This window comes from Artemia franciscana, chromosome 3 (genome assembly GCF_032884065.1).
Source record: "Artemia franciscana chromosome 3, ASM3288406v1, whole genome shotgun sequence".
Classification (NCBI taxonomy): domain Eukaryota; kingdom Metazoa; phylum Arthropoda; class Branchiopoda; order Anostraca; family Artemiidae; genus Artemia; species Artemia franciscana.
Window position 1 is genome coordinate 17,399,026 of NC_088865.1, and position 23,799 is coordinate 17,422,824.

At 35.3% G+C, this 23,799-nt stretch overlaps 2 protein-coding genes across 6 annotated transcripts in view; one reads left to right on the top strand and one right to left on the bottom strand.

Annotated features, from left to right (window-relative positions):
* LOC136024959 (histone-lysine N-methyltransferase Suv4-20-like) overlaps positions 1–8,544 on the top strand; it is a 50,323-nt gene extending 41,779 nt beyond the window's left edge. For all 5 annotated transcript variants that reach the window (XM_065700563.1, XM_065700561.1, XM_065700559.1 and 2 more), the window contains exon 7: positions 3,224–8,544. In XM_065700563.1, coding sequence (XP_065556635.1) covers positions 3,224–4,163 — 940 coding nt within the window. In that variant the 3' untranslated portion in view covers positions 4,164–8,544. The remainder of the gene's footprint in view (positions 1–3,223) is intronic.
* A 1,594-nt stretch (positions 8,545–10,138) lies between these two features.
* On the bottom strand, positions 10,139–22,106 carry LOC136024961 (endothelial differentiation-related factor 1 homolog; the record flags this gene model as incomplete). The annotated part of the gene is given in 4 exon segments (XM_065700564.1): positions 10,139–10,422; positions 18,910–19,003; positions 20,366–20,526; positions 22,055–22,106. Coding segments are annotated over 4 exon segments (369 nt in total), but the record flags the coding sequence as incomplete, so codon positions are not given.
* Between the last annotated feature and the right edge of the window lie 1,693 nt (positions 22,107–23,799).

Below are 23,799 nucleotides of genomic sequence, written 5' to 3' on the forward strand. Positions count from 1 at the left end.
GGAAAATTGACGAGCTGCTTCAGGCCGATTCCGGCGTCCAGGTGATGGAGCTTTAATTCATTGGCATCGCCCATCATGAAAATTCCGCATGATGGGTATTTGCCCAAAACAAAATCCGAACTGAGCTGTAGCTTTTCTACGAATGCTTGGCGGTATTCACTCGTCTGACCCGGCGAGTAATAATACACGCAGAGAGCAATACCAGTGAATTTCCGGGGGAGACGTCGTGGTTTTAGAATGACCCACATTATTTCGTCGTACTCAGTTAAAAAAGGGACATCAAGTCTAGCTGCTTTAAAAATTTCATGGGCATAAATAAGAACTCCGCCACCTTTTTTCCCCAGTGGATGGTCATCAGGTCGTATTTTTATAAACTCATCAAAACCACCTATTTTCAGGAGTTCTGGGTTTTGTCGATGAACTTCAGAAACCATTAGGACAGATGCCTTTGTTGCCTGAGCTAGACTTTCTAACTCAGCCACTTTATCAAAATTTAAACTTTCAGCATTTGCGTAAATAAACCTAGGGAAGGAAAAAACATCAGAATTATAATACTTTACCTTAGTGGTGTTTGATGTTCTTGTTGTAGGTCTTTGTAAGAATATGTTATTTCCCTGGTGGGTGAGGCTGTCATCAGGATTACCCATACCAACCAGGGGCTCAAATTTATTCAGTACTGGAATTTCGGCTGAAATGAAAGAAATTGTGTCCTCGCCATTGGGGGCTGTGAGGGTGGACAGGAGGGGGGAGGTACGGGGATTTGAAACACTGTCGGGGGGCTCGGGGACGTTATCTTTTGTGGGGGGTAGAAAAGTTGATGCTGCTGAGGTAGCGGATCCGGGAAAAACATTCCGACCGACCGAGAAGGCGCAACACACGCTTGGTTGAGGGTATGTTGATGTACGGGAGGGATTGTTGGTAAGGGGGGCCACGGAGGTCCGCAAAAGGTGTAATCGCGATGTTTTTGAATTCGTAACCCCCGTCCAATTAAGTTTTTTGATGCCGGGTTCGGATCCAGAAAAGTATTTTCCTGTCGATTGGTGTGACTGGAGCTACGTCTTTTTGATGTACCGCAACACGCATGCGCGAAAACACATTCTTTTTCCGTACATGATAAAACACAACATAAATCAACGTGGTCAAAATTACACTCATTATTACTGCAAGTTTTCGAAATAAAGCGCGGACATATATGTAAAAAACGACACTTTTTTCTGTGCTTACAGAAACCATTTTCATTAAAATACCGACATATCTTGTTAAATTTGGGAGCCTTTTTCACAAAAAACCTGCATATAATATTACATCCTTTACTGGTTAAGGGCTTGCGCTTAACTTTTTGTTGCACTATTTTCTCGAAAACAATTAACGGTTCATCTTCAGTCGGTTGAATGTTACGAAAATTATTCTCGTCAGTTAACCTTACGTCAGCTAATTTAACACTTTCCTGAATCTCGTTATCGAGGATCATTCTCACACTGCATGCACTTTTTTCGTCACTTAATGAGTTACAAATCTGATTGCTCGGGCCTTGTATAGAATTATTCATTTCAGAGCTAAAGGGAGACGAGCGTAATTTCACGGGTGGCATGGGTGAAAGGATTCCCAACTGATTTAACTGCATCATTAGGGTGTCAATAGTTGTTGTTTTTTCGTCAGTTAAATTCTGAAGGTTACGTAAATCAGATTGGAGTGATTCGTGAGCATTTCTTAAGGGTAATAGTTCATTTTGAATAGCTGAGAGTTGATTCTCAAGAACGGAACATCTGTTAGTTAAAGCTGAGACTTCATTAACGTATTCAGAACAATTCGTGCATGGAGTTTTATCCTCACTGCTGGGCCTAGTTACTGTCTTAGTTTTGGGATTAGAATTCCTTGGTGTGACTATGGGTGTGTTTTTGCCAAAGGATCTAGGTCTAGGGCACGCTTGTGGCGTAACTTTGCACGGAATTTTCATACCGCTAGTAAATGAAGGTGAAGTGGGGAAGTCACAATTTAAGCACAACCATACCTGTAGTTTTTCTCTTGCTCCAAGCGTGATCCTTGCACACTTAGGATGCCACCATTGACTGCATTTGGTGCACTGAACTGTCCCACTAGTTGCTGGGTTTCTACACTCAGGGCAGTAATATTTAGTCATAACTAACTTGGAAAAAACTAGGTGCTGTGTACTAGGCTGATTGGGAGGAGGACTACCTCGAACCCGACCAACTCGTCTTCACCCGGGGTAAAAACCACAGAAATTCTCTACCTGCTGTGCGGAGATTCAATATCCAAAATAATCCTCAAGTTCATATTTTTAAAACGAAAATCATAGATTAGATACACAAATGTCAAACAACGCCACTGCGTGTAAATAAAATTGAAAATATAATTTTGACAGCACCTCTCCGCACGCAAGTCAGATGAAGACTGAAGGGGTACCATTTCATTTACAGACAAATTTACAAAAATTATTATATTATTTGAGTATCGTTATGACTTTTTCTTTAAACCAATTTTTACTATCATATCCTGTTAAGAAAAAAACCTCTCATATTTTCAATAATTAAATACCCATCACTCTTCAGAAATAACTGAGGTAAGATGACATCTAACATCTGTAAAAGTGTGTTAATTTCTACTTAAACAATTTTTTTCTAGTAACCCATAACTAGTTGGCTTTGCCAACTAGTACCTGCGAAGTACTTAGAAATTCCTCTTTCTTTCTTCTTTTTCTTCAGGAGTACAATTTTATTTACAGACAAATTTACAAAAATTATTATATTATTTGAGTATCATTATGACTTTTTCTTTAATGTCCCTGTTAAGTAATTTGTCTAAGTCAACTATGTACTCCTATTTCTTCTGTGACTTTTAACAACTAAATTATTTTAGAGAGCCTAAGGTTTCGCAAGGATTGGAGGCAGTATGTCTTTAAGCTGAAAGGCCCCGATTTTATTAAATGACCCTCTGCCATCTTCTCTGGTATGGAATTGCACTACTCTAGCTGATTTGGAAGATGGGACTAATACATCGCCGCCTTCCCCCCCCCCTTCCTTGAAACTTTATTTTTTGGTTGTTTCTTCATAATTGCTCTTTTTTTATATATAAATCGCTTTTGCTGTTTTAGCGTAACAGGCGTGTTTGATTTAGTAGAATTTCATTTTCTCTTATTGTATTTCTTTGGTTTGCCTAATAGAGCCTCTATATTTTTGAAAATAAGTTTTTATTATTATTCTAGGAGAGGCACGGGTGCATTTGCCAAATTTCAGCGAGATTGTGAGAAGCCGGAACGTTATAGATTAAGAGAAACTGATAACCGCTTAAATCGTACCAAACTGGTGCCAATATCCTCTATCCGGGAAGTAATATCAAACAAAAATAGTGATATTCCTTACATAAACTCTTTAAGGAGTAGAAATTTGACTCGCTTAGATTCTGAGCTAAGTAACCAGGGTATGTGTGATCGTACTAAAATTCAGTGCCAAGACCAGTCTGGAAAATCTACGAGTCAAGTTGTAGAGGATGTTCATTTTGAAAATTTTGAAAACAATGTTCATAGAAATCCACGAAAGCCATCTAGACGTCCTGGCATTCGCGAGCCTGTTGATGCTTCTAGTGATAGTAGTCGAGAATCTGCGGACGCTGTTGCAACCCCGTATTTCGAGCCAGTTGTGATCCCAGAGCCGGCAAAAGAGACGAATTCATCTGAAACTCGTACTCTTCGATCTCGTGTTATCTCGAGGCCTCAACCTTTAGAGGTTGGGAAGTTGTTTGAAGTAAAGAAAGAATGTGCAAAAGTCAAAGAAGTTAGTGGAAATGCTCCAATAGAAGCAAAAGGGGTTGATGAAGTAGAAAGTGGCAGAGTGCCACGCACCCCAACAAAGTCGGATGTTTATGCATTCTCGGACAGTGACGATGGAGATTTTCCAAAGCGTATTGAGGGCTCTCCACCTTTAAAATTGACTCTGCGAATGAAACGGAGTCCTGTTCTAGATGATGTCATAATTTCAGGAAGACGTTTAAAGTATCAAGAACCAGTTTATGAAATATTAAAAACAGAAGGATTGGAAACTGAATCTCCAAACGACGGACCTGAAAATAATAACAGTGGAAAAGCAAAGAGGCTAAAATTAATTCTTAGAGATGAAACGAGGACTCTGGAGCTACCTCCTAGTTGACTTAGACTCTCTCTTCTTTAGGATTCTATTGAATGTGTAGTGACTTAGTAATAAAACGTGACAAGTTCTAGATGATCTGTCAGTTTTACCATTTTTTTCTTTAGGTTCATCTAGAACAATGACTTAAAGGAAGGTAATGTAATACATATTACAAACGTTTTTTCAAAGTGAACAGGACACATTTATGAGGTTATTGGGAAAGCCGTTTTGAGGGATTCCCTTACAGGATACTGTGTCAATTCCTTCCTCACGTTAGATCCTTTCGTAGCTTATTCAAAATCCCGAAAAATTTTGCTATGAAGTTATAGTTTTTAGGATGAATCTTTTTAATTGCTAATATTCCTGAATCAGCTCTAAATAGGTAGTTTTCCTTACTAGGTATTTTTTTTCAAAACGGGTTTTTAATCTTTCAGTTAAATGATACTCATGATTTCAGTTTTTGGTTTGAATTATGCAGCTGAAGTTAAACTTTTTTTAAAGATAAAATATTTTCTCAGTCTCTGTGTAGTTTAAACATTAATGGTGATAATTTTTTAAAGCCTTTATGCTGCATTAAAAGATATTAACAGGTATTTTCAGAACCTACCATATATATGGTTTCTTTTGCAGCGCAAAAACTGAGCACTAGAAACAACCCAAGTACATTTTTTATTAGCATAAAAAGCCAGATTCAAAAATTTTTCTAAAATAGACTTAAATTCACAATCCAATAAGATAAAACACCCAAATTCTGCATAAAAACCCACTTACGAGAGACTGTGAACGATTGGAAAATTCTGTTTGTATTTTGGACTCAGCTGGGTGAATTTCAATTGGAATCATATTTTAGGTCTTGAAAACAGAAAAGTGATTAAATGAGCAAATATGCCACATAGTGGAAGTTGGAAACTGTGTGTTTTGTTGCGATTTTATTTTTTTTATATTACCTTTGTCTCACCTTGGAAAGACTTACTCGATGCTTAAGATGCTGAATGTTCACCACTGCCTTAGATGTCAATTTGTGAAACGAAACTAATTTAGTCAGTTGATTGAAGTCTATTAAAAATGCCTAGCGGGTACATTTCTTTTCTAAATGATCCTCAAAATGAATGTATAAATATTAACCGTATCTTCAGCACCCATCACAGCAACATCAAATCGCATTCTTTCTATAAATTCTTCATTCTAGAATAATATCTTCGGAAGGATTTGACCCAGAAAATTGTGCCGTTGGCAATATATGAAGTAAGCAGCGCCTCTAATGGACACACTCTAAGACTGTAGTAGGAAATAGATGTCGAAATAGGTTTGAAAATATATCTATTCCCTAATAAGAACACTATTATAATTAATATATTCTTGTACTGAAATATCGACAGCCATGCCCGCAGGTGTTTGGGAATGGAGTTCAAACGTGAAAAAGGTGTAGTTTTTGGCATGAACTGGCTTGTTTTAAAGGATGGGGGTATTTAGACCCCCTTTACTAGAATTTTTAGCTTATTTTTTGATTTAATTGCTTTCAATAGCTGATAGAAGAAGCTATGATGCTTTCTTTCCGAAATAAAATTGTTTTTTTTTTTTTTACTTTTACTGCTGCTTAAGCAAAGAAACATTAAAGTATTCCAGTTACTCGTAATGTAATGTTACTCGTAATGTAAACACACAAACTGTAAGCCTTAGGAGTAATCTCTCACACCCTTTATATATCCCCGCTGGTCATTTTTTTCTCATGGATTTACAACTTAGTCAAAACTGCTTATTTGAGGAGCCGCGTGAGTGATAGGAGAGAGTTCTTGACATATTGTGTATTATGACATATAGTTGATCCAGTATATGACCCTATTCAATTGATTGGCAATGTTATTTTTAGGGGGAGGTTTGAGGAGGCTGAAGACTTTATAAAAGCTCTAGGCACATCTAATGGTTCCAGAAGAATCAGGAAAAGGCAGGAACCAATCTCAGCTTTCTTTATCAAAAAAGTATATAACACATTTTTAGTTAAATGGCTTGTGAGATTTATATGATTTATCTTGGGTTTTTTTCTTCTTTTTAAATGCAACATTTTGAGTGTGTCCAGTAAGACGTGTGACCGAATATATAGAGATAATATGCTAGGTATTTTTTATTTTATGTGTAGGAAATGTCACAGTTTTCTGGAATCAAATAAATTTTCGATTTCTGTGCTTGTATTCTTTTTATGTAATGCTACTATTTTTATCCTGCTCTTTTTAACTCATTTGTACCTTCTTTAGTCTTATTGTTGTATTCCTTGCTAGATTGTATAACATTTATGTTTGTGTAAAAAACTTATGTGTAGAAATCCAAAGTACTTGGGTCTCCATTTTATCAATTAATCATGAAGCATCATAATCACAACAATAGGTAAATACAACCTAAAACCTTTTCTGCGTTCTTTTAGAACTATTAATTAAACTCTTTTGAGTATGTCACGCCGAAAAATCAAATTTACAGGAAAAACATTAAACAAAGTTGAATTTATTTTCATAACTGTTTTGACTATGTACAAAATAATAAAAATAGCTACTTGTAAGGTCAGCACGTTTGCAAGTATTTATTTTAGGTTTGTCTAAGTAAAAATAAACAAGAAACAGCCGAATTTATGAAAAGATAGGATATTACAGAGAGGATCGTAAAAAGGTTTTGAGATTTCCCCCTCCCCTCTTGGTTAGCGACTTAGTACAATATACAAGTCATAATAGCGTGAATTAAGAGCGTTTGGAATTGCCGATCAGTGAAGGAAAGGCCATTAAAGTTCGCAGTTCATTTTCAAGAAATTGAGACAACCAAACATCAACAGGTTGACCAAGTAATATGTAAGCAGTTATAATCTTGTTTTGTTTAATACATATTTTAATCATTTGTCGTCTGATTCATAGACGTAATTTGCCAAAAGTTTTCAAAATATCTGTCATTTATTAGCTTAGAAGAAAAAGAACAAAGAAGGGGGTGCAATTTTTCTTTGTGACGTATGGAAATTGTGGTATGAAAAAGCCAATTTGACATTCAAAAGTTGCTGGTTTTACTATTTTTTTTTATTACGGTTTCCTCAATTAAAATTCTTACTAAAAAAAATTGTGGCGTTCCAGATGCTTCATTAAAACGGAAATAGGTCATTTGGTGGCTATTCTTAACTTTGTAGTTGTAAGCATTGTTTCACGTGATCTATTACATAGGATTCTATGAAAAAACAAGCGAGTGAGAGGGCAAAAAAAAATAACTTAAAGAGTGCGAAGGGCGAAAGTAAGGATTATTCTCAATGTGAGACGGCAAAAGGGCTGAGAATCCTTCGTATAGCCGATCACAAAATAATCCTTCCGTATTTGACGCACATTTTACAAATTTTGTGGCTCTTCAGAGTCTTCATTCCTGTTTTTATATGTCCTACAAGTTCATTATAGGTCGCACACTGCTGAATACTTTTAGACTTCATAGAATGGCGGAGTGTTAAGACATATTTTCGAGGCAAGGAGTATGACTCGTTAAAATCTAGAAAATGTTCTAAAGTAGGTGTTTTTTGTTTTTATTGAAAAGTGTGATTTTTTAGACCATTTTTGCTCTACAAAGGATATCCCCCAACCGCAAGGAGCCCTCCCCCCACCCTAAATGTTAGATATGCACTCTTATTAAAAAAAAGAAAACATTTTCATGTGGGATTCCTCTTATCAACAAAGAATCTGACTAGTGATGGGCTCAAGTGGCTGAAATATTTGTTTAGAGTTTCGATGTGTTGACATGCTGTAAAAATTCATGGTAGCGTTTCAAGATTTTGCATCAGTGTTTTATGATAAATTATAAGTCTTCAAAGTCTCAGTTTACGAAACTAGATTTTAGGAATTAAAGCATGGTTCCTATATATTCCAAAATGGTTTCGATTTCTTTTATAACTTCCCCGTCTGCGAAATTTTGATGCATTTATCAAAATTGGTTTCGAATTTTGTTTTCTAAGCAGCATTCCCTCCTCCTCCCCTGGAACACTAAGTCTTTTTAAAATTAAACGACTCGAATCCTGCTCTTTTTTCAGCAGCCAGAGCATCCTCAGAATGTCCCTGTAATTCTTATGTTTTTAATTACTCTCACGATGTCTCTTATCCATTCCTTTTTCTTCTTTTAAGAAACATTTACTAGTTTTTGATCTAATATTTATTTAAGTAGTGATAGTGAAATTAATATATATTTTTTTTAATGTAAGAATTTTTGATTCGAGACGTATGTTGGCATGAGTATGTAAATATTGTTAGTCGGATGATAGGAAGGCATCCAGTCTTGTAGCTCCTCACTTAATCTATCAATGTATCTTGAGAATTATTTTCATAATCTAATTGTTTTTTTTTTTTTAGTTCTTGATAGTTGTAGTTGCGTAATAAACGGCTGTGTCCTTAAATTGTGTTTATCTTTCTTCTGGGAAGGGTTTTCAAGTATACTTTTTATATACTTGCGCTTTTTACGGATAAGGTGAACGATTTTCTGTGCATTAACAACGGATAATTCTTTTGCTGTGAGAAAAATTACTTCTGACCACATTGTAAATATTTACAGTAACACAAGTTCCTGTTTTTTCAATGAAAGATTTATGGAGATACGGACAGAGAGCACTTCTTCTTGGCTCTGTCTTCCTGCGAACGCAGCAATGATCCTTTTTCATGAATGGCTGGTGCACATGCACCAGTCTAATTTTTCTGATCGCAAAGCAAATCAATCCTTGTTTTCTTTTCTAAGCACTTCCATCTGTGATGTTACCACTGTTGTGTCCCATTTTAAGACTGATTTGCATTACAGTATATGCATTTATACAATGTGTCTGACTAACTTAAACTTCCTAAGACAAGCTTCTTATCGAGGCACATAGTAGAAGAAACAACTTTTGTGCTCTACAACTAGCAGCGAAGCCTGTCGGACGACAGACGTAAAAAAGAAAAAAAAACTGAGCGTATACTTTTTTGTCCGGACCTGAGAAAATATTTCCTCCCGCCCCCCTCAACACAAAATTCAAAGCCGCTTTACCACCACCCATATCTACAAAAAAAAACTGCTCCCGTAAATTTCAACTCGATATCCTAGCTGTGAGACAATACAGAAAGAGTTACAAAAAAGTTGTTTATTTATGAAGAGAAAAGACATCAACCCTCTCTTTTAATCAAACTCTTTATGCATCGCCACGTTTAAAATAGTCCAATACCGCGAGATTGAAAGTCCGATGCTCTACCATCAGAAATGGACCAGCCTTGCTATTAGTTTTACACCTTCGACGTGTTAATTTATACAAATAAACAAGTTTTCTTTAGAGCTAGAGACACTTATCCATTGTGCAAAGGAAGACAGACCAGTCAATCAATCATTTCAGCAATTTTTGTATAGCGAATAAGTAATCTTAGCACGATGAAACGCACTGGCTTGTATATATAATTTGCCGCATTTTTAATAAAAGCGGTACTTGTTCTGTAACGTAAGCCTGCAAAAGATACGAATTTGCTGATGAAACCTGCTTCTAAAGCCCAAACTTTTTTCGCAACTTTTACTTATGTATAATTATTGCAACGTATATACTTATTTCTTTTTTATAGCCACTTTTTTAAGATATCTAATAAAACTGCCAGAATTGCGTAATTAAAAAAAAAAAGACCTACTGAGTGATGGCTGCTTTAATACTGAGGTTGCGGTCAAACGACTGCTGACGGTAACGAGTTTCTGTCTCGGAAAGTCTTCCCGAAAACTAGAGAATAGCACGAAACTCTTGTAATACCCATATTAGAACTCCCCTCCTAAAAATGTATAGGAATCAGCACAGAACACTGCAAGCCAACGTTTCATTACTAAAAAACAAAGCTGTACAAAATCTTAGCTTTTTATGAAACTGCAAATTTTAAAAATTCAATATGAATCGTTTACTTCCTGAAAATTATAAAAACTGCAACAGCAAATTTGATTTGTGCCATAAGAGCATTTAGTATTACAGAAATTGGAAAGTTACACAAAAATTCTATACTTGACTACAGAATTTATTCAAGTTCGTAAATTCACACTGAATAAAGTATTACAAAACACAAAGTTAAAAAAAAAAAATGCCAGACAAGAGCAGAAATAAGCGATTTTAACCTTTTGCAACTTTTTAACGAAAACCAAACGCCTCATAAAATAGGACAATTTGTAACAATACTGCTCCTCGCTGGCTATCCAAAGACTGCCCCCTCCCTCAAAACTCACTTCTTCTTAGGAGGAGGCGCCAAGGGTTGGCCTTTATCCTTCCCTCGCAATTTCATTCCTGAAAAAGAAATATCCTTTACCGATCTGCCGCAGGGAAAACGTAGTCCAGAGAGTTTGACAGGCACAGCATTTACTTGAAATGACTGAAGAACATTAAGCGAGAAAATATTAAGTGTACTTATTAAAAGGCAAAAACAGAACTGAAACCCCCCAAAAAATGATTTGGCATTGGCACATGACGTCAGTGGAACCATTTGAAAGTTGTTTTGAACGAGTCACCCCAAGACCAAAGTAATCAATAGGCAGCTGAGGCTATAGTCATGGGCCCCCTAAAATTTGTTGCCTATTTACGAGAATCGTGTAAAACGTTTAATATTTTATCAAACAGTTCATGGTAACGAACTGTAGTAAGGAGCGACTCGGCGCAATGGTAAACGAAACGTTAAAAAATGGAATTTTGATGCTAATAGACACATCAAAAGAACTTAATTTTTATGATGATTTTAAACATACAAGCTTCATTAAATTTAGTCTTACCTATCAACAGTTACGAGCCAGAGGAAAATTCGCCCTATTTTGAAAAATAGGGGAAAATACCCCCTAGAAGTCATAGAATCTTAACAAAAAGCATACCATCGCATTCAACGTATCAGAGAACCATACTGTCGAAGTTTCAAGCTCCTATCTACAAAAATATGGAATTTCATATTTTTTTTTGCCAGAAGACAGATTACGGATGCGTGTTTGTTTTTTTTTTTTTTTTCAGGGGTGATCGTATCGACTCAGTGGTCCTAGAATATCGCTAGAGGGCTCGTTCTAACGGAAATTAAAAGTTCCAGTGCAATTTTTAAGTGACCAAAAAAATTGGTGGGCACCTAGGCCCCCTCCCCTGTTCAGTTTTTTCCCAAAGTCAACGAACCAAATTTTGAGATAGCCATTTTGTTCAGCACAGTCGAAAAACTCAATAACTATGGCTTTGGGGACGGCTTACACCCTCAAAGTCCCCGGGGGATGGGATGTAAGTTACAAACTTTGACCAGTGTTTACATATAGTAATGGTTATTGGGAAGTGTACAGACGTTTTCAGGGGGACATTTTTCTTGGGTTGGAGAGGGGGTTTAGGGGAGGGGGTTACGTGGAAGGATCTTTTCATGGAGGAGTTTGCCATGGGAGAAGAGAATTTCCATGAAGGGGGCGCAGTATATTCTAGCATTATTTAAGACAAAAAACGATGAAAAAGTAAATATGAAAAAGTTTTTTCAACTGGAAGTAAGGAGCAGCATTAAAACTTAAAAAGAATAGAAATTATTACGCATATGAAGGGTTGATCTCCTCCTAAATACCTGCTCATTACGCTAAAGTATTTTTAGTAATTTCAACTATTTATTCTACGGCCTTTGTAATTCAGGGGTCATTCTTAAAGAATCGGGACAAAAAAAAACCTCATATACATAATAAAAATATACGAATATAGAAGTTCTTTACGTAAGTTAATTTGTAAGTATATTTTTTAACTAATAAAAACGTTCAAAAAAAAATTAAAAGTTCTAGTTGCCTTTTTAAGTATCCAAACGATTGGAGGGCAACTAGGCCTCTTCCGCATCCCCCCTTTTTTTTATCAAAATCGTCCAATCAAAACTAAAAGAAAGCCATTTAGCAAAAAAAAAAAAAATGCAAATTTTGTTTTAAGTATTCATGTGCGGAGAGCCAAAATCAAGACATGCATTAATTCAAAAACTTTCAGAAATTAAATTAAAAAAAAGTTTTTTTTAACTGAAAGTAAGGAGCGACGTTAAAACTGAAAACAAACAGAAATTAATCCATATATGAAAGGTGCTGTTCCCCCCTCAATGCCCCGCTCTTAACGCTAAAGTTTTTTACTGTTTTAAAAAGTAGATTTGAAAGAAAGAGTCAAACTTTAGCGAAAAGAGCGGGGTACTGAGGAGGGAACAGCCCCTTTCATATATGGAGTAATTTCTGTTCGTTTTAAGTTTTAACGTCGCTCCTCACTTTCACTTAAAAAAAAACTTTTTTTATTTAATTTTACCATAAAATTCATATGGTTTAAAAACTAAATTCTTGCTTAAAGGTTGCTTCCCCTCTGAATTTTGCTATTTCTTGACGAGGAATAAAGAGCAACTTGTACCGAAAAAATAAGATACATAGATCACTGGGCTCGTTATTTTCATATCTATCTATTCACCGAGACAGAATTATGATATTGCTTCGAATTTTAATTAGAGAATAATCTAATCTTAATTAAGAAATGGAATTTTTTTTTATTTTCGAACGTTTTCCATGCCTTTTCAACAGACTTTTCAGCCTAAAAAGAGAGGAATAGGAGAGAAACCTTTTCGCCAAGAAGCGATTAGAATTAAAAAGCAATCATTTGAAAAAAAAAACAGATATACGGAACTTTGAAATAGTTTTTAAAGAAAAAGAGCTCAAAATTAAAAGAAATGTAAAAGAAAAGTAAATGTAACATAGCAGATGGATAGATTTCAATATCAGCTACCGAATGGTTGCAAAACTGCCGTCTCAAGTCAGAACATAAAGACTACAAAAGTAAAAAAACTAACGTATTAAACTACCTTAAAGCCTTAGAACTGAAAAAAACCGGCATACCCAAAACTTTCACAGGGAACATAAACCTAGGTAAAAGTAAGGGAACCAAAGGACTTCAAAATCCAACAAACAAGCAGCCTGTTATTTGTAACTCGTTACTTAATCATAGACCCTATATTTTAAATAAATGCTTCATGGTATCCTTGCGTGCTTAAATTTCGATTGGAGACGCAATAGATAAGAGTTCCCAAAATATTCTTAGCCTAGGAGGTCTCGCAAGGGGTCCTTATGGCAATTAATGGGCAAATGTTTCATGAAAAAAGGTTAGTTCTGTGAAGTTTTACATTTGAGTTTGTGTAAACTGAAACACAGTCCATTGATGCAGCACAGATATTGAAAGAAGAAAAATGGTTTTGTGAATTCAATTTGAAAGGCACCAATTAGGATAGGGAGTATATAAGCATTTCCCTATCATAGTCAAAATTGAGGGGAACTCCCAAATTTAGAAAAAGAACTCCATAAGCGACGCTGGAATTTAGTGTTAACCTGGAAAAAAAATTTTGATGTGAATCATGGCGCAAAATACGCCTAGTTTTAGTTAGAAAAAAGTTAAAAACGATATGTCTGTCCAGCTCTTAAGAGAAACGTGAAAAAAACATAACACAACAGACAGGTAAAGGGGACTCGCAGACATTTTTCCAAGGAAGTTGAGTGCAAAAATTTTTATTTTAGGGGGGAAGGGCTAAGGTTTTTAAGGTATTTTATTTAAAGGTAGTTTTTTTTTTTAGGGTAGAACATACTAAAAGATATAGGACCTTGGACACTTGACCTTTAAACCTTGTAGGCACTTTGCAGCTTGTTTGAGCCAAAACATGCGATGAGTCTCAATCTGTATGATTCCAGGCACCAAGAGGGCTGATGGGCCCTCAAAGATACCGTCCTCTCCACCACGTGAATTTTTATCTGTATAATGGGAGGCACAGGAAGGCCCCCAATGACATTGGGTCTGGTCGGGATTTAAAATAAGAGATCTGAGTTACCAGCGTCTTCTAAATATGAAATTTCATTAAGATCCTATCACTCCTTCGTAAGTTAAAAATATATCATTTTTTCTAATTTTTCAGAATTAACCCTGCCCCCAACTCCTCCAAAGAGCGCGGATCCGTTCCAGTTATGTCAATCACGTATCTACAGCTTGTGTTTATTTTTCCCACCAAGTTTCATTCCAATCCCTCCACTCTAAGCGTTTTCCAAGATTTTAGGTTTCCCCCTCCAACCCCTCCCCCCAAAGTCACCGGATACGGTCAAGATTTAAAATAAGAGTTATGAGACAAGATATCCTTCTAAAAATAAAATTTCATTAACATCCGATTACCCGCTCGAAGTTAAAAATACCTCATTTTTTCTATTTTTTTTTTCCGAATTAACCGTCCCCTTACTCTAAAACCTCTATACCTCTAATCGCCTAAAACTAATTCCCATCGCTAACTTTTCAGAAGAGGTAGGCATTTTTTCTTCTTTTCTTTTCAACTGATTGGCTTGACATTCATAGAGCAACTAGCCAAGACTAACTAGGGATGAAAATGACGAATTTCAAAGGCACATCTCCCTTCCGATATCCTATCTGCTTGACTATTATGGGGCGAGTAACTGGGGGGGGGGAGACTAAGACACCAAAGCAAATGAATATTCAGAGACTCCTCCCACTTCTCAGTTTCATACTACAGTACTTGCATTCACTTAAAATGTGGTAATATGGTTCCTACAACTAAGGACACGTGCATCAAGAAATTTCAGATCATTAAACTTTACAGCCTTACTGTATAACCTGTAGGCCTATTTCATTGTAAGCTAGAGTCACAAAGCCTATTCCTCCTAGTGGATGGCGACTAATATGCTTATGCTAATTGACCTACCTTTTTAATCACACCGATACATTTTAGATTAGAAAATGTCCTCGCGAAAAGGGCTACGCAACCATTATAAATAATAATGCATTTTGGCGTTTATTAGTGAAGTGCTTTTGTGGCAATCAATCAGTGATGGACATTAAATCAAATTATTTCCATAATCAAATACCATATGAGACAATTTCTAGGGGGTTTATTTTGAGGTTAAGTAATGCAGCCTTGGCTTGTACATAATACAGCTAAAGAAATAACAACAGTGTGTTAGGTTTTATGTTTTGGAGCAAGCTAACAAAGCCTTCACTTTTGTGCATAGTGCATTTTAAAATAAACAACATTGATTGGATGTCAGCAAATAGAGAATAAAGTTGGTTTTCAGAAAATTATGCATTTTGAGACCGTCTTTTCGCCGTCCTCTTATGAAACCTAGTATCTGCATTTTTCAAGTTTGCAAGAAAATTATAAAACGGGAAACAGAAAAAAAACTTATTAATTTTGTCAGGTTTTCCAAAGTCCGTTTACTTTCAATTTTTACTACTGCATTTTCTGCAGCAAAAATTCATTTCTTTTTTTAATTTTAGCTTGTTCATATTAGATATTAGCTATAGACAACCTATCAAATCTATTTTTACCTCTGCAGTTACTAGGGCGTATCTCAGAAGGTACGGTAGCTTGAAAAATTTCTGATTGCGCCATTAGACTCGGCCTATGGAGAATGGGGGAAACCAATCTATAATACCAAACAAAATTTTTGTTGGGTCTTGCCACAGGACAGCCGCTTTAAGGGGCAATGTCTTCATTTGTTCTTTTTTCGACGACACCCGAGCAAAACTTGCTGCAATACTTTACTTAACATTTACAACGTAGTATAATGTCTATTAATTTGCATATACTATTCTATATTCTAAAGTTAGAATATAGTCCTCTTCTAAAAAAACACATATAATATGATAATTATCGAAGAATATTGTAAGTAGTCTTTGAGTCCAGATTCCCAAGGAATTTTAAATTACAATTCCCTTATTATTCAATTCTATTACTATTTCCCATCCACCACTATTCTTATTTTCAATATTGATAGAATATGGAAGCTTTATTCTTACAGAATTCATCACCCTTCTGCTCAAATGGTTATTGAACTGGGTAATATTATACAATAAAAAAGGGAACGGAATTGTGATTTCAAGACTTAATTGGAATTTTGGCACCAGAGCTGCTCATTGAAATTGACGCAAAAATCAACTTTGAATAGGACGTCTTACACGACACTTTGATATAACAGCACCGAGTTTATTATTATCTGTTACAGCAATAACAAGAGCTAAGAGCTCATATGGCACTTGTGACGAGACAAGAAGAGCTAAGAGCCAAGAGCTCATATGGTATGAGCTCTAAAAATTTGTAAGAATCAACAGATTGATTTAAACGGAAAATCAGAGGCTTAATGCTGGTCAGGATTTAAAATAAGAGCACTGAGTCACGATGTCCTTCTAAACATCAAAATTCATTAAGATCCGATCACCCACTCGTAAGTTATAAATACCTAATTTTTTCCAATTTTTCCTCTCCCTTTAGCCCCCCAGATGGTCGAATTTGGGAAAACGACTTTACCAAGTCAATTTGTGCAGCTCCCTGACACGCCTATCAATTTTCATCGTCCTAGCACGTCCAGAAGCATCAAACTCGCCAAACCACTGAACCCCTCCCCCCAAGTCCCCCAAAGAGAGCGAATCCAGTACGGTTACCTCAATCACGTATCAAGGACATTTGCTTATTCTATCCACCAAGCTTCATCCCGATTCCTCCACTCCAAGTGTTTTCCCAGATTTCCCCCTCTATCTTCCCCCCAATGTCAACAGATCTGGTCAGGATTTGAAATAAGAGCTCTGAGACATGAATTCCTTCTAGATATCAAATTTCATTAAGATCTTGTGACCCGTTCGTAAGTTACGAATACCTCATTTTCCCGATTTAACCCCCCTCCCCCAACTCCACCGAAGAGAGCAGATCCGGTCCGGTTATGTCAGTCACGTATCTTAGATAGGTTTTTATTCTTCCCGTCTAAGTTCATCCTGATCTCTCCTCTTTAAATATTTTCTAAGATTTCCGGACCCCCCCCCCCCCAATGACGCTGGATCCAGTTGAGATTTAAAATAAGAGATCTGAGTTACGAGGTCCTTCTAAATATTAAGTTTCATGAAGATCTGATCACTCCTTCGTAAGTTAAAAATACGCCATTTTTCTGATTTTTCAGAATTAACCATCCCCCCCCCCCAATAAAGAGGATCCGTTATAGTTATGTCATTCACGTATCTAAGACTTCTGCTTATTTTTCCCACCAAGTTTCATCCCGATCCCTCCAATCTAAGCGTTTTCCATGATTTTAGGTCCCCCCAAACCCCCCCCCCCAATGTCACCAGATCCGGTCGGGATTTAAAATAAGAGCTTTGAGACACAATATCCTTCTAAATATCAAATTTTATTGAGATTCGATCACCCGTTCGTAAGTTAAAAATACCTCATTTTTTTCTAATTTTTCATAATTAACCCCCCCCCCCCCAACTACCCCAAAGAGAACAAGTCCGTTCCGGTTAGGTCAATCATGTATCTAGGACTTGTGCTTATTTTTCCCACCCAGTTTCATCCCGATCCCTTCACTCTAAGTGTTTTCCAAGATTTTAGGTTTCCCCTCCCAACTCCTCCCCCCCCCAATGTCACCAGATCCGGTCAGGATTTAAAATAATAGCTCTGAGACACCATAGCCATCCAAACATCAAATTTCATTAAGATTTGATCAGCCGTTCGTAAGTTAAAAATACTTCATTTTTTCTATTTTTTCCAAATTAACCGAACCCCCACTCCCCCCCAGATAGTCAAATCGAAAAAACGACTATTTCTAATTTAATCTGGTCCGGTTCCTGATATGCCTGCCAAATTTCATCGTCCTAGCTTACCTGGAAGTGCCTAAAGTAGCAAAACCGGGACCGACAGAATTTGCGATTGCTATATGTCACTTGGTTAATACTAAGTGCCATAAAAAGTGGCAGAAGGTAAGACCAGATCTCATTGTTAGCCAGCAGTAAGGAAAGAGCGGAGTTTACTAAGGAGTCTCTCAAATAATATTTTGTAAAAAATTATTTATGATACCCAAAATAAGTTATCAATGAACTTAAAACAGAAGAATTTAATAAACAAGGGAAATACGTGCCAATAAAATAAAACTACACTTTCTTTTTATCTGAATAAAAAAAAGAAGCAGAAGCTGACAATTATCAAATACACACAATAATAAGGATAAAGAGGATTCTTATCATCATTTGGCAGACCTTAGTGTCGGCTGACCGTCTCAAAAACAAAGGGACCATTATTTTAACAACCATAGAGATATATTAAGAATCTGTGGTTTGACTATGAAATCGGATTAAAAGCACAAAGAAATTTTACAACCCCGTGCCAGAAAGGTTTTCAATCAAATCGGGCAACACCCCAAGCTACCAAATTGCTGAAATGGTATTTCCTTTGAGCTAATTTTTAGAGTTTTCATAGCAGGTATGCTAGAACATTTTTAGAGACTGTCCTTTTCTGAATTTTGAATAGGAAAATCTGGTCTATTTAATAAAAAAATAAATAAATAAATAAATTAAATAAAAATCACGCTTTCCAATGATGCAAGTTTCGCTAGAACTAAGTATCTCTATTTTCGACTCAGAACGGGAGAAGTTAAATAATTTTTTATAAGATTTTCACGAAAGTAGGTGCAAACTTTTACTTTTCTGTAGTTTATTCCGATGCACTATAAAAATCTACAACTTATGGCGAGACCCCTCCATCAATTATAAATAGCTTGGCCATACACACTATAAAAGTTTACAATGGAAAAAATAGTGCGATCCTTTATGGTATCGAAAACCACAAAAACTAATCAACCAGCAGTACTGCAAAACTATATTAAGAAGAAAAATACATTTCTCGATTGGTTTGACCGGACAATTTTGTTTCTTTGGTGAAAACTAAAGTTTATTTTAGCAAATACACCAACCTCCTATCATAAGCATTTGAAGCATATTACTTACCAATCGCTCTTTCTATTTTGGCCAAAATTTGCTGATTTGGGATAGCTTTTCCATTCTCATACTCGTTTACTATCTGTGGCTTCTCACATATTTTCTGTGGGAAAAGAAAAATAATAAAAAAAAAAAACTAGAAATGCAACTTCGCCACATGGGGCCAGAGGAACAAAATAAAAAACTACATTCTGTGAATACTACAAATACAAAAAGTTGCGTATATTGCCTATAACAGGTCTACCTTATCTATATCGTCAATTATAAACCGTCATTGGCAAAATGACGCAAAGAGAAAAATTTAGAATTTAGAAGGGCTAAAAAAATATGCACAACAAAAGTAAAATTTACAAAAGAAAACTATGACAACAAAGACTAAGATAAAAAAAAAAGCTTTTCATTTTCTTCAGTAAGAAGGCAGAGTTTTGCTTTTCAGGAAACTATTTATTAATTCTTCAACATTTAGTTGGTTCCCTTCAAAGTATTTCCCCTCGGATACATTTACACATCAGCACTTATCCAATCTTTGATGTACTTCTGGTGCGCGCTTTCGTTTTTAGTTATTCCTGGGATGCAGTCTTTATTTCCTCAATCTTCTTTATCTTTTCTAACTTCTAAATACTATAATAAAATTTTTCACATTTAACATTTTTTCCAAAAACAGTAGTTTTTCATTAAATATAAACTGAATTATTGGTTCCTCTCAGAATGGTCAGACACCAGTACCTAATAGAATTTTACAACACTCGAGCTCACTAGGCAGGGTTGTCAATTCAATTGCAGTTGCTATGATATTTTTCTTATTTATTTTTATCTGTCAGGTCTTTCATTTCGATTAAAAGTCTATTTATTCCTCTATTGTTTTTTTTTTGTCTGTGCAAAAAGAGCTAGTCTCTCTACCAGATATGTGTATATTCAATGTATTATACATGTTTGATAGATAAACAAGTGAACCTAAAAAAAGAAGAAAAACCCTTAATGCATGTTCATGAATTAAAAAAGGGTGAACTCTGATTGTGAGAAAATCGAATGCAGTAACTTGTATGTAAGTTTCTCCACCGCAAATAGAAATAGTATTAAAAAAATAAACTACTTTGCTTCTTTGGGGGCAAGTAGGCAGTTTTTTTTAGACTACCAGAGAGCATGGTCATTATTGTTCTACCGCTTTCCAAATTTTCATTAAGCATAAGAAAGTTTCACAACAATAGTTTTCAAAATTCGGTAAAAAAAAAAAGATATTAGCGTTAGGCTACTTTTACCGTATCTTAAGGAAGAAAACAAAAGAAATAGAACCTATAGATGCCTGCAAACTCTCAATATTCATTTACTTTCCATATAACTTTTGTTTTAGTTATAGTTTAAAAAAAAAACTGTGAGCTTTATCCAAGGACTAATTTTTAGTAGTTTGGTGATAAAAGAAAAAGAAGAGCAAGGGGAAGAAAATGAATCAAAAAGTGGAATTTACTGTAGCAAGATCCTTTTGCGTCATTCCCAATTTGTTTCGTCCTTGTTGAATCAATTTGCCAACATCTTGGGGTAATTTTTCATGTTTCAACTCCTCAGTTTCACGATCCAGCTTTGCAGTGTTCAAAGTGGTGACAGGGTGCTTATTGGTTGCAGCGCCATCTTTAAAAAAAGCAATAAATCAAATACGCTCACATTTTCTTTACATTAAAGAAAAAAACAAACATTTACATTCACACATGCGCCCAGTTGGAATATAAAGCTTTATGTTTGTGTTTTAGGCCGTTTTATAAAGATGACAAAGAAGGAATTTTTTTTTATTTCTTCATAAATTTAGTTTTTAATAGCCTACCATTTTATGTTTTACGTTCAAGCATTCTATTTTTTTTTATTCGAACAGCCGAGAATGGATTTGTTGTACTGTGTTTTATTTGTCTTATGTTTTTAGGTTTAAACATCCAAGCATTTACTTGTTGTGTTGTGCCTCTCACCAGTAGTTTCGAGCATTTATATGTTAAAAGTTTGAAGAAAAGGAAAAAGGATTGAATAGGAACAAAGTGGTGTCCCACCAAAAGTTTTACAGTGCCTGTAAAAGTGAGAAGTTTTCTTCCTTGACTCTCCACTAAGCTAAAGGTGGGCTTTGAGATTTTGACTTGAAGTGCATCATGTGGGCAAAAGGCAGATAGCCCAGAAGCACTAAAAAAAAAAACATTATTAAAAAAAAAGGAAAAACAGTCTAATAAATATATTGAAGTGTAGTACAATCTCAAAGACCTGAGGTATAATTAACTTTTGGTGGACAGTAAGGTATCGGGCACACTCCCACCAGCTTCTTTCCAAAGGACAAATAATTTTACCAAACTTTTCAATGTTACTCATTATTTGTTAAAAGGATAGTAATCTTCATTCCCTCTGATTATAGATGCGCTCTTAGCCCACTTTTGTTCTACTGGAAAAACAAAAGGAAACTATTTCTTTACTAGATAATTTGTTAGAACAAAGTGACCAGAGAGGGAGAAGAAAATATCCATAGAAGGACAAAGGATTGGGCCAACGCGAGAAATAAAAAGGGCAAATATTTTGAATTGATGTTCATAGCATACCTTCAATCCCGAATTCAAATAACCAAAAGACTTTGCTAAAAAGAAAAAACCCAAAAATAAACAAATTCTAAAGTATGCAATTTCTTGTTTGTGAAAATTTGTAAATATTGTGACATGTAAATATTTACTTTTACCATACAGGTTTTTTGGTTTTATTTGCTTTCATCAGGTAACAAAGCTAGACCATCAACATGGGTTAAACATATACACCACTTGCTTTTACTATAGAAAATAATTCAGGTAAAGGATAATTTCTGTTTATATTAAGTTTAAGTTTCAGCCTCACTTTTATTATCTTTTTTTATCAATTTCCTAAAAGAATAAAAGTTGAAAAAGGCTTGTCTTGAGAAACGCAATGATCTACTGTCACAAATAATTTGTGGGTTTACACAAGTAGTCTTTCCACCTAACCTCCATTATGCAAATAGCAATCAATTGAGAAAACAGCTGATCATATTACTTGTATTTATTTATAATAGCTGCAGAGAAGAGCTTGTTTGTAATAATTTTATTTGGTGTACTGCACACATGTAAAAAAACAAGAGGAGGTAAAAAAAAATAAATAAAATAAAAAACTCGTCACTTACATTTGACTTGAGTGTCAATTGCTGCTCCAGTCCTTCGTGCTGCATTCACAACCTGTAATAGATTATAGAACACAATGCTATGAAAGAAGATAATTAATAACAATTGTCTTTTTCACAGAACAATTTTTTAAGCATAATTTTAACATGGCTGCAAGTTTTATTTGCTCAACTATATCTACTCGGTATGAAATATGGTTAATCAGCTTCTTTTCTATATTCTGAAAGCCAAAGAATGCTTACAACCTGTTTATCCAGCATAAGCTTGTAGTCACATTAAGCAAAAAAAAAAAAAACAAAAAAAAAAAAAAAAAACTACCAGCCGATTTTTAATAGACACAATATTAACACAGAGGATGTATCACAAACTCAGCACCTTCAATAACTCATTTTATGCAAAAAAAAACCTTAGCTTAATTAAAATTCAAAATTACCAAGTTTAAAAGTAGCTGTTAAAAGTTATTTGTATATTATTTGTACATCAAGTCCACCAAAACTGCGATGCCTAGACTGCATTGGCCTTAATCATGGAAGTTGATCCAGATATACATGTATATACTGCTTTTAAGCACAAATGATAGACATAATGCATTAGAGGCTTCCTGATTGGTAGAATTCAAAATTCTCAACATACAGTTCTAGACTCTACTAATGGATACTTGGTTGTAAGCCTCAAATTTAATATTTGAATGGGAAAAGCATGGATATTGATGTCTGGGCAGACACATGTCTAGATGTGCAAGCCTAACTAGACACACACCAAAACACTAGTTACCTCAAGTTGTATTATTTCAAAAAGAAGAGAAAGGCTCATCCTGTCCCTCAAAAACGATCAGATTGTGATGAAAACCCCACTATCACATTTTCAATACTCATGAGCCCCAACATATTTTCACGTCCCTAATTACAGAAATGTGATAATTTTGTGCGTTTTTATGTCATGGGTGAATGTTCTTGATGTCAAATCAGTGGTTTTAGAATTTTAAGAGGAGTCTCAAGCGAACAGAAATCGTTGGTTCTGGTGGATTTTAAAATTCAATCGAAGTGTTATTATAAAACAATTAAAACTTCACAGCAAGCAGTTGAGGTTGAGAGGAACGGGAGACCCCCTAATATCTCGGATAGACTTTAGCATTATTCTAAATAAAACCCGAATTCAAATTCAACAGACAAGTATACTTTAATGATAGCAAAGAGCAACATTAAAACTCAAGTTTCACCTGTATAACTGCCAACTCTCTTCACTAAAGTTTGATCCCTCTCCTTAAAGCTTCGATTGCTAAATCACTATATTTTATGCACTTTAAAATGTTGTCAGTTAAGCCGCATTGAGATTTTCGCATCAAGAGTAAGGGATTAAGGGGAGCAGACCTTATATACAGGAATATTAGTTTCGTTGTAATGTCACTCTTGACTTCCATTTGAAAAATCTTGTATAATTTTTTGGACCAAGTCAGTGCTCCATCTTCATAAAAAAAAACTTTATGCTTATGAATGGGTGAACAACAGACATGCAAATATTTAAGGAATCCAAGTTAGACATTTAAAGAGTTAATAAGAAGCTTAACATTGGTCATGCAAACTTGGTAGAAGATGTCACAAAAATGGGTATCCCACTTTGAATTCAACTTGATTGTCGAACCTAATAGAGCTTGGAGGAGTTAACTGAGAAACGGTGAACTAAAATAGAGAAGGTAAAAAAAAATATAATGTCATTATTTGTGACCCTAAGGGATTAACTCCCAGAT